At 45.0% G+C, this 14,741-nt stretch overlaps 1 protein-coding gene across 1 annotated transcript in view; it reads left to right on the top strand.

Moving 5' to 3' along the window:
- Positions 1 to 5,481: 5,481 nt before the first annotated feature.
- ANKRD35 (ankyrin repeat domain 35) overlaps positions 5,482 to 14,741 on the top strand; it is a 20,291-nt gene continuing 11,031 nt past the window's right edge. The window contains exons 1-4 of the mRNA XM_006861326.1: positions 5,482 to 5,520; positions 12,634 to 12,764; positions 13,478 to 13,566; positions 13,906 to 13,970. Of these exons, the coding sequence (XP_006861388.1) occupies positions 5,482 to 5,520; positions 12,634 to 12,764; positions 13,478 to 13,566; positions 13,906 to 13,970 (324 nt within the window). The remainder of the gene's footprint in view (positions 5,521 to 12,633; positions 12,765 to 13,477; positions 13,567 to 13,905; positions 13,971 to 14,741) is intronic.

Raw genomic sequence — 14,741 nt, 5'->3', positions numbered from 1 at the left:
GATTCTTGATTCACCTGAAACCTTATACAGTGGAGTCGCTGGAAAGTCAAGTTATGAAGTATTTGAGACGTTTTCTGTGGCCCCATTGGAGATGTGCTTCAGCCTCCTGCTATCCTTACTTAAGTGACCATACAGTATAAAGTGCATAGTTTGGGAAGTCTGCCATTTATTTTGTACATGGCCTTGGACAAATTATAACCTTCCTGAACCTCAGATAACAAGAGGTGGCGTGGGACAGTGGTTAAGAATGAAGACACGTTTGGGTTTAAATTGTGATCACCTGAAAACTGCTTAACCTTAAACAAATTTACTTTCTCTAAATTTTGACTTTGTCATCTTAAACCTATTTGAGTTGTGAGAACTAAATGAGGTAAGTTCAAGTAAAGTGAGAGTATCTGTAGTAAGTGCTCAATAAATGGTAACTGTAATTGTAAAAGATGTCCCTGGGTGGTGTATATGGTTAAGTTCCCAATTACTAACTGAAAGGTTGACAGTGTCAACCTACCCAGAGGTGCCTTGGAAGGAAGGCCTGGCAATCTCTTGTCAGAAGATCACAGCCTTGTAAACTTATGGTGCACAGTTTTACTCTGACCCCAAGTCAGAGTCAACTCAATGGCAACTGTTTTTGTTTTGTTTTTAAAATTGTTTTTATTTGTTAATTGTTATGAAATAATCTACCCTACTGTGAGAATTAAGGAGAAAGGTATACTAAAGCACCGGGTGGTACTCTTGGGCCCCTCCACACACTTTGAAGATTTGTTTCTTCTAAATGCTTCTGTGTCCTCTCACTAAATCTTATCCGGTACCTCAATCCCTTTGGAATAAATCCTTCATGTGCTCTCAGGTGGTAAACAGCTAACTAACTTAAGGTTCTAATGTTCTTAAGTGCCATCAAGTCGTTTCCAACTCATAGCAACCCTGAATAGGGTTTCCAAGGAGCAGCTGGTGGATTTGAACTTTCAACCTTGTGGTTAGCTGCCCAGTGCTTATTCTACAGCACCACATCAGGACTAGTGGTAGAAATGAAATCTATCTCTTTAGACATCCAGGTTCCTTCTAGCATTCCCTAGGAACATGTACACTAAGCCTTCTAGAGCCCATCTCTCTGTCTCTGTTGCCTAACCTTGAGAATGATGGCCTAAATGAAAAGGGACAGCCATCCTGTGGCAAGCTGGTGAGAGAGCTATTTTGTGGCAGGGTCTCTGGTCGCTCTCAGAGAACTTCACATAGTCAGATTAGCCTTCTTGGAGTATTCTGTTTCTGAAGTTGGAGTTGAGCTATCTCAGTCACCCCAAAGGGAATCACTGGGTGGCTTCAATGGTTAGGTGCTTGACTACTCGCTGAAATGTTGGTGGTTCAAACCTACTCAGAGGAGCCTCAGAAGACAAGCCTGGTGATCTGTTTCCAAAAGGTCACAACCTTAAAAACCCTATGAAGTTCAGTTCTACTCTGACACACATGGGGCTGCCATGAGTCAGAATCAATCAATATAAGGCAACTAAAAACATCAGAACCCCCAAGAAGACTGGTTCATCATATTCGTTATCCATGTGATTTTAAAAGCACTAAAAAACAAAAACAAAAAACAACTTTATTGTGATTTGAGTAAAGATTTACAGAACAGATCATCAGTCCCACATTCAACAAATCATACACATCGTGTCCTTATACTGATTGCAGTCCTCTCCATGTACCATCAGTTCACAGATGTTGTTATGTGCCGTGGAGTCAGTTCCGACTCATAGTGACCCTGTACAGGCTTCCAAGGCTATAAATCTTTATGGGTGCAGAAAGCCTCATCTTTCTCCTGCAGAACAGCTGGTAGTTTTGAACTGCTGACCTTGCGGTTCACACCCCGATTCCGTAACCACTACACTACCAGAGCTCTAATCACTTTAACTCTTGAACTGCTCCCTGTGTTTGCCCGCCACCTTCATCTTTCCTCTACCAAGCTCCCTCTTGATGTGTATTGCCTTCCTCATCACCCATTAACATGGTGCTGTAGGATAAGCATTGGACTGCTAACCAGCCACAAAGTTGGTGGTCTAAACTCATCAGCCACTCTAGAAACTATACAGGGTTGCCATAAATTGAAACTTACTTGACAGCATTTAACAAAAACAACCCTCTACTCTGGTAGCGTAGTGGTTACGAATCGGGCTGTGAACCACAAGGTCAGCAGTTCGAAACTACCAGCTGTTCAGCGGGAGAAAGATGAGGCTTTCTGCTCCCTTAAGGATTTACAGCTTCGGAAACCCTGTACAGGGTCACTATGAGTCAGAACTGACTCCATGGCACATAACAACATCAGCCCTGTAAATAATTTTAAAAGCACTTTTAATATTTCTGTCTACCTGCAGATGGTTCTTCTCTCTATCTCTCAGCTCCAGGATGGTGCTTTTGCTAACCCCAACCTTTATTTCATTAGGCCAGTTATTCCATCTTTTGGAGCAGAGCAGGTTGAAAAACCCCTCTAGCAACAGCAAGCTCTCGGGCCCCCACCCCTAAGTGTTCCTTTCCTTTTTATTGTTACTCCTTTTCTCTCTCTTCGTTCATTTTTTATTTCTTTTACTCATCAAACATTAAGCACATGGCATGTGCTTAATGGAAATATTAGAAAACACAACTCTTACCTTCGAATAAAATAAAGCAAAGAATACCACAAAGATGTTTACTTGTGCTTTATTGACTATGCAAAGGTTTTCAACTGTGTGGGTCTGACAAGCTATGGACAACATTGCGAAGAATGAGTATTCCAGAACACTTCATTGTGTTCATGAGGAACTTGTACATAGACCAAGAAACAGCTGTTCGAACAGAACAAGGGGACAAATCAGGAAAGGTGTGCACCAGGGTTGTATTCTTTCACCATAATTATTCAATCTGGATGCTGAGCAAATAAACTGAGAAGTTGTATTACACGAAGAACATGGTATCAGGATTGGAGGAAGACTCATTAACAATCTGCGATATGCAGATGATAAAACCTTGCTTGCTGAAAGCGAAGAGGACTTAAACTACTTATTGATGAAGATCACAGAACACAGTATGGATATAGCACCTCAGTGTGAAGAAAACAAAAAATCCTCACAACTAGACCAGTTAAATAACATCATGACATATTGAGAAAAGACGGAAGTGATCAAAGACTTCATTTTGCCTGTATCCACCATCAACACACATGGAAGCAGCCGTCAAGAAATCGAACAGTGTATTGCGTTAGGCAAATCTGCTGCACAAGACCTTTTTATAAAGTGTTCAAGAACAAAGATGTTAGTCTGAAGACTAAAGTGCACCTGACCTAAGCCATAGTATTTCAATAGCCATAACATTTTCAATAGCATGTAGAAGTTGGACAATGAATTAGTGCATTCGAGTTGTGGTGTTAGAGAAGAATATTGACTGTAACATGGACTGTCCGAAGAACAAACAAATCGGTGTTCAAAGAAGTACAACCAGAATGCTCCTTAGGAGCCAAGATGGCCAGACTTTGTCTCTCATACTTTGGACAAGTCTCTCATACTGGTCAAGAAGGACCAGTCCCTGGAGAAGGATACCATGCTGGTAAAGTGGAGGGACAGCAAAAAATAGGGAGAACCCCAAGAGCTAAATTGGCACAGTGGCAGCCACAGTGGACTCAAGCATGGCTGCAATTGTGAGAATGGTGTGGGACAGGATGGTGTTTTCTTCTGTTGTACATAAGGTCACTATGGGCAAAACTGACTCAACAGCACCTAACAACAACCTTCAATATAGCTTTCAGACTAAGAAGAAAGGTCTGGTGATCTACTTGTGAAAATCAGTCAATGAACACCCTATGGATCACAGCAGTATGATCAGCAACGGATCGTGGGGATGGTGCAGGACTGGGTGCATTTCCTTCCCTGTGCATGGGGTTGTCATGTGTAAGAGTACAACAACCCTCAAACAGCCCAGTATAGTAAGAGAAACAAACCTGTAAACAAATAATAGCACACACAGAGGATTATGTCCCACATGACACACACTTTGTTGGGGGTTGGAGGGAGGTGGCAGAGTTGTAAGAGGAAGATTTACAGAAGAAACATTTGACCTGGGTGTCCATAAAGTGAGGAGAAGCATGCCAAGGAGTTTAAATCACCAACAGCAACCAAAACCCGTTGCCATCGAGTCTGTTCTGCCTCAGCGACCCAGTAGGACAGAGAACTGCCCCATAGGGTTTCCATGCGGACTGGGAACCATTAAAGGTCAGTGGGTGGAGCCCAGCAGCGGCTCCCCGGGAGAAAGATAAGGCGTTCTGCTCGGTGAAAATTTACCACCTCAGGATCGCTATGAGTCGGAACCCACTTGACGGCACTCAACAGCAACAATCTTTAGGGAAGCAGACCGCCACGTCTCTCTCCCTCAAAGTAGCTGGTGAGTTCAAACACCAGCCTTTCGATTAGCCGCTGACTGCTTGAACCACTGCACCACCAGGGTTCCTTTACCAATCACCGAGGGAACTGTAAATAGAAAGACTTGAGCATTGAACTGTGGGGAAAGAATGAGAAATGAGGAAAGCAGGGTCCAGCTCTTGACAGGCCCAGTAAAGTGTTAAGAACTTTGGGCTGTAGACTTTCAAAAGGATTTTAATGGGGCCACTCTGGTCCCTGGGTGGAGGATGGCGAGACCAGATCAGGCTGCTGCGATTGTTTCGACAAAAATTGCTGAGAGTCTGAACTCCGAAGAGCAGTGAAGATAGTTGACATTTTTTAGTGGGGTGAGGGTTAAAATAAAAATCGTCTCTTCTTTCTCTGTCCTTTTTAAACCCCGAGGTGCGTTAGGAAGTTGAGCCTGGTTCTTCCCTCCGGCTTTGTCCCCCAGGGTGCTCGCGGTCCGAGCGTAATCCGCGCGCAGTCCTGGCTCAGCACTACAATCTCTTGTTTCCAAATTGCTCCCTTCATGTCCTCTTTTGTGCCTAGGAAGCAGAAGTAACTAAATGGACAAAAGTCTCTGCATATAATAAAAACGACTCAAACAAGAGCACACGGGAATAATGCCTGTAGTCTCTTTCCGAGCAGCCAATTTAAACGCGGTTGGTAGAGAAGTCTCAGCCCGGACCTTGGGGCGGAGGCGGAGCCGGAGGAGGAGTTTCAGCCAAGTCCTTGGGTGCCTTCTCTGATTGAGCAGATCCTAGCCGGGGAGTTTTAGAAGGGCGGAGCTTGAGACCCGGCCTCTGCAGCAGCTGAAGACTGCGGGTTTTTTTTGCCTCTGCAGGGGCGAGGTAGGACAGGGTCAGGGGCGGAGTATTAAGCCCTCAGGTTCTCACCTCTAACTGGGCGAGGCGGGTCCTGGGGCGGACCCTGGGGCATGGAATGGGCGGGGAATGGGCGGGGGTTAGGCGGGGCCCGCTCTGCTTTTGACAGCTGTGTCTTGCACAGCCTCAGCTGAGTCCCGTGGGTTTCGGAACCTGTGACCCTGCTCTCCGCGCGTCCCCGTCCCCCCGTGGCCTTGGCTCTGGCCATGAAGCGCATCTTCTCCTGCTCCAGCTCACAGGTGTCGGTAGGTGCCAAAATGTCTGGAGGGATGGGAATAGGGCTGGGATCTCAGCTCCTTGGTGACTCAAGTCCTGAGTCCCATCTCCATACACCATCGCATTTTCTCTTTATTGGTTTTTCCAGTCTTCTCTTGCAATGCAGTCCACCATCTCTGCCTTCCTCAAGACCCTGCTCCCCAGCCTCTACTTGCCTCCTAACTCCTACCTTCTCCTAGAGTCTTTCCCTCAGCCCCTTCTTGACCCCTCAACCCCTGCAGCTCAACTTCTGGTATGTTTTCTGCATCTTCTGCCTCCTCCCTAATTCTGTTCTATATCTCAGTACTGAACCAATTCCTAGCATCTGCCCCCTTCAGCCTCCACTCCAGTCCTGCCCTGCTCCACAGCTCCACATTCCACCCTTGCCCTGTTCCCACAAATGTGTCCTTCTATATAACCCTATCCGTGTTGTTCACTGCCAGCCCAACAAGTATTCACAGACCTGTGCCTTTCCTAGATTTTTCAGAGACTTCTCTGTCCTTGCCCTTTTCCCACCCCATGGCACTTCCTCTTGCATTTTCTCACTAGCACTGTTTGCCCTCTGACATCACTCCAAATCTCTTTCCAATAGAAGATTCCATAGGAGCAGCCTTCTCCTGTTCTCCCCTCCAACTTCTACCCTTTTCTGCCCAATGGTCACCCAATATTGCTTTCCCCCTATTGATGAACCTCCTTCTGCTTGCTCTCTGTGAGTTAATCTTGCAGTCTGGCCAGCCTGACAGGCACAGCCAGAGGACACACAGTTGCCTGACTGCTCCCCAACGAACTGAGTGAATTGTCTGCAGAATCTACCCCAGCCAGATCCCTGCGGTGTCTGGTCATCAAACTTGTTCTTGGGCCAGTTGAGGTCTTCTGTCTGCTTTCCCTCTGAACTTTCCCTCACCCAGAACCCTCACCAAGTTTCTTGGGCTTGTGCTCTCTGCTTCCTTTGACTGAGTTGGGGAAAGGTGATGGTGAGAAGTGAAGAGGAACGGGTTGGCTCACTCTGAGAATCCTCATACTCCTTATGTTCTCCCGCAAACAACACCCAAAGAAAATTATCGAAGGGGTGGCTAAGGAAGCATGTAGCTTCTCTTTCTCTGAGATCTCTTACAGAAATACCCTCTATCTGGGGGTGTAATTTTCTGTGGAGGTTGAGATTATGGCTTGTTTAGAAGTGAATTAGCCAGCTACCTCTAGCAATATTGCTTAGTCTAACCTGACTTAGAGGTGTCATTCATAAGCAAACTTGAGAAATGCTCACTTAGTTTTCTCTGCATTGGCAGGCCACAGAAGCCTGGAAGTAAGCTATGAGGCAAGAGTAGGAACTCTGTTGAGACCTGTCCTTGGCCTACTTACATTTGCTTCTCCACTTAGTTTCCATACATTGATCACCAGTCAAGAGACATTTACTGAGTGACAATAATGGAGGTACCAGACACTGAGGGGACCCAGATTCTGTCTCGGTCTGTAATACTTTTCTTACTCATATGGACTCTTCCCTTGTTGTTGTTGTTAAGGGCTGTTGAGTTGGTTCTCTAGTTTCTAGAAATGCGTAAGATTGCCCTTCCCTTTCAGGAGTTTTGTGGAGTTTGCCAATTCCTTAAGAATGGGGACATCATTCTATCCTTCCTGATTTTCCAGTCCCTGGTCTATAGGGTTTCCTCACTTAGGCAGTTGTCACAGAAAACTTGAAAATAGGCCACTTTCAACTGCAAATTATTACCTTGTGAAACTTCCCCATACTTCACATCATAAATTTCTCTATATTTTGAGGCCAACCACCCTGGAACCCTTTGTCAGAGAAATGGAGTGACTGCCTTCCTGGCCACTCCCATAGTCTGACTTTCCAGACATGCTGGAAGATGACCACCCCTGGGTCCAGAGCCCTGAACCTTTAGCAATATATGTATCTATCTATCTATCTATCTATCTATCTATCTATCTATCTATCTATCTATCTATCTATCTATATATTGCTGTTGTTGAGTCAGTTCCAACTCATAGTGACCCTGTATAGGGTTTCTGAGGAGCTGCTGGTGAGCTGGAACCGGCGACCTTTTAGTTCAAACCAACTTTGCAGTCCAGCGCAGTAAACCACAGTGCCACATTAGGAGATATGTATATATATATATATATATATATATATATATATATACATTTGTTGTTGTTACGTGCTGTCAACTCGGTTCTGATCCATACAGACCCTGTATAGGGTTTCCGAGGAGCTGCTGGTAAGCTTGAACCGCCAACCTTGCGGTTCAAACAGCTTTACAGTCTGGCGCATTAACCCACAACAATACCACAGCACCACACTAGGACTTCGACATTTTTGGAATCCTGGTGAGATGCTCAAGCTCACCAGCTGCTCCTCAGAAACCCTATACAGGGTTGCTGTGGGTTGGAACCGACTTGAAGGCACTTAACAACAACATATACATTTTTTCGTCAGTTAAAGGATGTCTTTGAGAGTGCCTCACATATTAGCTTATTCTGACTATGTAGGAGTTAACCAGAAAATCACTCTAGATGGTTGACACTGGACCATTTAGAGAAATATTCATTGTATTTAAAAACAACTGAGAGTCAGATCCTCGTTCCTTCAGGGTAGTCTTTGTACTTCCATTTACCTGGTACTCTTTCTCTACTCATCCATTTTGATAGGATGCTAATAGGCACACAGCTAGAGATTAGGAGAGGTGGCAATTACTTCTGCAAAGGCCCCCTAATCTTTGCTACAGAAATGCAAAGTTTGCTCTTGGCTTTGAGTCTGCTGATTAATTTAGTGATTGCTCCTTTGAGACTGTGATGGCAATGCAGTGCTTCCTTTCAATGGAGCTGGGGTGAGCCATGGACGGAATCTTGGAATTTAGGACCATCCTGAAGGACTTTGCGCCTGATCAACAGAATGGCATTGCAACTACCCCAATTGACACTGAATGGGGTCCTGCTTGAGCTTCCCATCTCCCGGGAAGCCTGGGTCTTTGTTACACCTGGAGACCACACCTCTTGAAATTCCAGGTTTCAGGAAAATCTCCATACCCCTGCCTAAATCTCCATACCATTCTCCCCCCCACTCCCCCACCCCCACCCCACACACAAATCTCCATACCCCACCCTTTGTAAACTCGCCAGAACTACAGTACTATACCCAGACCACACGGACTATAAATACTCCAGTCTGTAAGGGAACAGACGGCTCTTGGTCTCCTCTGGTGACATGAGAGTACCCCCTCCCAGGTTTACTCTCAATAAACCTGCCTGCTGTTGAAGCCAAGACTCTCCCCTTTCGTCCCTTTCTTTCTTTTCCTTACAATCTCTCTGGACTTCATCCCATCTCTGCAAAAGTTTGGCCACTTCCACCCATTTTATCCTCCTCTTTAGTGTTGAAATAATGAGAGTATAGAAAATAAATTGGGCTGATTATTCATTGATGGATGTAAGCACAATCCCTTCCTTCACTCCCCTGGCTGTGAATTCTAAGCGTGGGGACATCCAAAATGTGTCCAGCGAGACCAGGAAGGATGAAGATTGGAGGTAACATTTATTGTCATCACCACCACCACCATTACGTGATGACACTGAGCTAAGTGCTTTCAGGAAAACAGGTTCAGAGACGTTGCTACGCATTGCTATTGCCATTGAGTCAGTTACAACTCATAGCAACCCTACAGGACCCACGGAGTTTCCAAACCCATGGAGTTTCCAATTTTTTTTTTTTAACCTGTTTTTTTGTGATGTGGGTAAAAGTTTACATAGCAAATTGGTTTTCCATTCAACAGTTCATACACATTTTGATTTGTGCATTGATTGCAATCCCCATAATGTAACAGCATTCATTTCACTTCCTTCTTGTGTTTCCCATTTCCATTGTCCTTTTCTATCCCTTATTGGGCAAGTGCTGCCATTTGGCCTCCTATGGTTTATCCTTCTAAGGAGTAAGTACCTGCCTAGTGTCATTGTTCACTGTATAGGCCTGTCTGTTCTTTGGCTGATAATTGAGGGTAAATTCATTCCCAAGCCTGAAGAATGTCTAAGGGTCAGTTTCAGCTGGTGAGCTTAAACTGCTGACCCTGTGGTTCAAACGGACCTTGCAGTCCAATTCCACCAGTGGGCCTAGTCTTTTTTATGATTTTGGGTTTTGTTCCACTTTTTCTCTTACTCTAACCAGGACCTCCTATTGTGCTCCCTTTCAAAGGAGCAGCAGTGGTATCTGCACATTGTCTAGTTCTTTTCAGTCATGGAGGCTGGGGTTCATATGGCCCATTAGTCATTTGATCAGATTATTTCCTTGCATCTTTGATTTTCATCTCATTTGTTTTGGATGGGGAAAGAACAAGTTACACCTTAAATGGAAAACTGTAATCTTTACAAAGGAGTCCTGCTGTGGCACTGTAGGATAAGCACTGGACTGCTAACCACAAGGTCAGCAGCTCACACTCATCAGCTGCTCCTCAGAAATCCTATACAGGGCTGTTATGAGTTGGAACCAACACAACTGCACATAACAACAATCTTTACCAAAGTAGACTGCCATATCTTTCTCCCAGGGAGCACTCAGTTGCTAACCAAAAGCTTGGAAAACCAACTGAGGCTTAACCACTGGACCAGCAGGGCTCTTAAGAGAAGTTGTTACTTGCCTAAATTCACAGGGATAGAAAGTGGCAGAGTCAGGATTTTAAACAAAGATCTTCATGTTGAGGTCAGCAGACAGACATGCCATGAGATGGAAGTATAGTTGTAGAGGTCTGTTTTTTCTGGGGGGTGAATTGGCCCCCAAGGGTATTGAATAATGTGTTCTTACATTTCAGAGTCTGTTGGAATGTGGAGGAATCCTTGGGCTTATTTTGTCCTTTGAGAATTATTCTGTTTGGAGACTATTCTCTAGGCAAGGAGTAGGGTCTCAGAGTAGGTGGCTTTTCCCTGGAGGCAGTCTTTGGCTGTTTATCTAGAAATTAACAAACTTCATTCCACAGCTGTGTAGTTCTGTTGTCCAGTGTGTTGTCCAATGGTAAGAACTAGGATTGACTATTAGACCAGCTGGGTTCTAACTCCATTTTTATCACTATTTTGTAGTTTGACCCGGGACAGTTATCTGACCTCAGTGTGCTTCAACTTCCGCCAAGTAGGTATAATAATACCATCCCTAACTACTTTCTAGGGATGTTGAGAGGTTAATTGAAATAGCTCTTGAAAGAGTTATGAGGAATTATAAGTGCTGTACAGGAATATGACCTCAGAATCTACCCTGGATAATTTTATGGTTGGGCATTTAACATCTTTCCTGTTGATAAATAGTTTGTCTTGGTTTTATAAACAGTATTTGAAATTGAGTTATTGGGCTTCCATAGACCCTACTTTTCTCTACCTCCTCCCACGGCTTCTCTCTTATTGAGATCACACCTCAGAAGAAGGCATGTGCATCATAAATCTCTCACCACTTCCTGTTTTGTTATAAGGATGCCGTACATTTGTATGATTCTTTATAATTTACCAAGGTTTATATACATTAGCTCATTTAATACAACATGATGAGGTAGTTATTATTACCCATGTTTTATAAATGAGGAAACAGACTGGAGGGGTTTAGTGGCTTACTCTAGGTCATACAGCTAAGAAAGTAGCTCAACCAGGCCCCAAACCCAGGACAGTTGACAAAACATTCACCTAGGCCCCCTTCACTCTAGCATAGATCTTTGCATCCCTTGTTCATCTCTTTGCAATTCTCTGAGTCAAACCAGGTTTTCCTGTGCTTTCAGTCCAAGGTGTTTTTACACAGCTCTCTCTTTCACGCCCTGTGATACTTCAATTATTCTAATTACTCCCACCACCAGCAAAACTCAAGCTGGAGTGATAGAACAATACAGACCAGGTGTGGCTATTGTCTAAAACAGCTGTTCCTTGCCAGGGAAATTAGGAGGGAGGGGAGAGGAGAGAAAAGAAGGGAGCTGCCTCTTGCTGCCGCCTCAAGAATAGCTGGAGTCCTATCTTTGCTTTCTGGTTGGTGCTATGGAAAGGGAAAGGAGGCTAGCTAAACGGCATAGATACGAGATAGGAAAACAGAAACTCTCTGTTTCCCCTCCCAGTTCTGTGGCCCAAAGCCAGCAGGTAGAGATGACTCCTGGCAGGACCTGAAATTTGGTGCATTGATTGACTTCTCAAATTGTTGCTGCTATGGTTAAAACCCAAAACCAATCCTATTGCCATAGCGTTGATTCCAACTCACAGCAACCCCATAGGACAGAGTAGAACTGCCCCATAGGGTTTCCAAGGCTATAAACCTTTACGGAAGCAGACTATCTCATCTTTCTTGCATGGAGCAGCTAGTGGGGTTTGAACCTCTGACCTTGTGGTTAGCAACCCAACACTTACTTAACCCATGGCACCACCATGGTTCCCTGTTGTTGTTAAGTGCCATCTAGTTGGTTCACACTCATAGCGGCCCTGTATAGGATTTCCGAGGAGCAGCTGGTGAGCTTAAACTGCTGACCCTGTGGTTCAAACTGACTTTGCAGTCCAATGCATTAACCCGCAGTGCCCTACCAGGTGCCATCAAATCAATTTCAACTCATAGCAACCTCATGTGTCAGAGTAGAACTGCTTCATGGGATTTTCTAGGCTGCAATAACTGAAGACAAAAAGCAGAGCATCATGGGAAACTGAAAGGCACTGAGAGCCCAATCAGATTGGTCAGGTTGGTTCCAGTTGCTCCAGGAGACCTACAGGTTAAAGGAAAAAGGATGAGAATTGCTCCAAATTAGGAACCTAAGAACACCAATACTCATAATGATGATAAAAGAAGAAACTTGAAATACTATATATTCTGCACTCAAAAATGATTTTTAATTCAGTCATCCAGGTACCTTCTTTTTGTTTTGGCCCAGGGCTAGCAATAACTGCCAATAGTTCTTAGTGACCTATGAGTTGATGACTATTTTGTTAGTCTACCTAAGAAGGATGAAGGAATGAATCTATGCTGAATGACTTGTGGAACACTGAAGGGATGCCTCTCTTCTTTTGCTTGGCATCCTGACCATCTCCTTTTTTACTTTCTCCACACCATCCTCATCCCCCTATTCATACAAATTGTGGTTCTGAGCCAGGTGGAGAGATGGAACCGCCGTGATCAGAAGCTGCTGGAAGCAGTGCAGCGGGGGGACGTGGGGCGCGTGGCCGCTCTGGCCTCCAGGAAGTCAGCCCGACCCACCAAACTAGACTCGAACGGCCAGTCCCCGTAAGTAAGTCCTTCTGACCCCAATCCTGCTATTTAGTTCCCTTCGAACTCCATTATGATGTAGGACCAGGGAATACCTACAATTTCAGAGCCCCTTTTGTTGTCTTAGCTAGAAAGCCCATCATTAAATCTTAGCTGAGTATCAAGTCCTGTACAAAGTGAAGGAAGAAGTATTGTCCCTGACCTTCATTCACCTCACAACCCAAACAGGCAACACTAATACAAGAACATAAAGCTCACTAAGCAAACAGTAAACTAATACAAATATTAAATAAAGTCTAGTATTTCTTCATTGCACAAGTAGGAGGGTGTGTGTGCTTGGGAAGTTAGGAATGAAGTGGTAGCCATGGGAGTCACATGACTAGAGTGAGTGATGTTATCCCTTGTCTCTGCTCAAATCAGCCTTCAAATGTCCAGCCTTTTGCTCTGCTCCAACGGGTTCTTCCTGTGGTACTTTCAGGTCTCTTGAGGGTCCTATGCCCAGAGTAGCAGGTAATTTATGTGTTGCCTGTACACTCCTGCTGTAGTCTGAGATTCCTTAAAACTTGCAGCTCTTATTTCTATCTTTACCTCCAGCTTCCTCTCACTTTATCAGAAGTTAAACTCTCTGCTTTTGGGGTGGGAAAGAATAGCAGAAAGAGCTGATTAAAATGTTCCCACTCCTCACCCTCTGGGTCCTTCATCCTGCTGCCTGTGGGCCCTGACTTTGGCAGGTTTCATTTGGCAGCCGCCAAAGGCCTGACCGAGTGTCTGACTATACTGCTGGCAAGTGGGGCGGATATCAACAGCAAGAATGAGGACGGTGAGTGAGATGGAGCGCTCGGCCACCCTGCTTGCTTCTCCCTTTGCAGTAGCAGTGGAGGCTGCTGGAGGTTCCAACTAGGGTCCCCTGCTTCTCCCCTCAGTAAGCCTGGTTAGCATTCTTCCAGGGGTTCCCCTCCCTTCAAGTTGGGCACACCCCACCTCCACTCCCACCTCCACCCTAAGTGCCAGGAATTTGGGGAACAGGAATTTCTGGCCCCATGTAACTGAGAGCTTCTCTCTCTAATCTCCCTCTGATTATCTGTGCGTCTCTTGCGTTCCCTCCCTGTGAGTCATCACCATGCGTGGGGCCACCCACCCTCCTTCTGTCTCTTTTCAGGAAGCACTGCCCTGCACTTGGCCACCATCTCCTGCCAGCCACAGTGCGTTAAGGTCCTGCTGCAGGTAAGAGCAGCACCTTGAAACTACAGTTCTGAAGGCTCTGAAGGCTCAGTCTCCTCACCATGTCTTGTAGTCACACACTTCTCACCTCCCATAAGTGGACTGGTAGTCATTTACTCATGAACATTTACTTAATGCCAGTGTGGCACTTAATACCAATGTGCTGGACTGCAAGGCCAGTTTGAACTGTAAGGTTGGCATTTCAAGCTCACCAGCCGCTCCTTGGAAGCCCTATGCAGGGTTGCTATGGGTCAGAACTGACTCGACGGCACTTAACAACAACAACAACAACATGGGTCAGAACTGACTTGATAGCACTTAACAACAAAATGTGCCAGGCAAGAAGCCCTGGGGGTCATGTGGGCTAGATATTGAGCTGCTAACCGCAAGAGCAGTGGTTCAAACCCATCAGCTGCTCTTCAGGAGGAAGATGAGGCTGCCTGTGTTCATAAAGATTTAGTCTCAGAAACCCCCATATGAGTTGCTATGAGTTGTAATTGACTCATAGAAGTAGGTATGTATCAGGCTAGAAGCCTTAAAAGGTTGGTGGTGCAAATCTACCAGGTGTTCCATGGAAGAAAGATATGGCAGTCTGCTCCTATATAGATTACAGCTTTGGAAACCCCATGGGGCAGTTCTACTTATTCTTATACTATGAGTTGAAATCAACTCAATAGCAATGAATTTTATTTTTTTATTTTTTATTTTTTTTGAGTATGTGCCGGGCACCATTCTCAATACTGCCCTTGAATATACAGAAGCAGAGTTGCCAGG

This window comes from Chrysochloris asiatica, unplaced genomic scaffold (assembly GCF_000296735.1).
Source record: "Chrysochloris asiatica unplaced genomic scaffold, ChrAsi1.0 scaffold00042, whole genome shotgun sequence".
Classification (NCBI taxonomy): Eukaryota; Metazoa; Chordata; class Mammalia; order Afrosoricida; family Chrysochloridae; genus Chrysochloris; species Chrysochloris asiatica.
The sequence above is the reverse complement of the archived record's forward strand: the minus strand, read 5'-3'. Positions and strand labels throughout refer to the sequence as shown.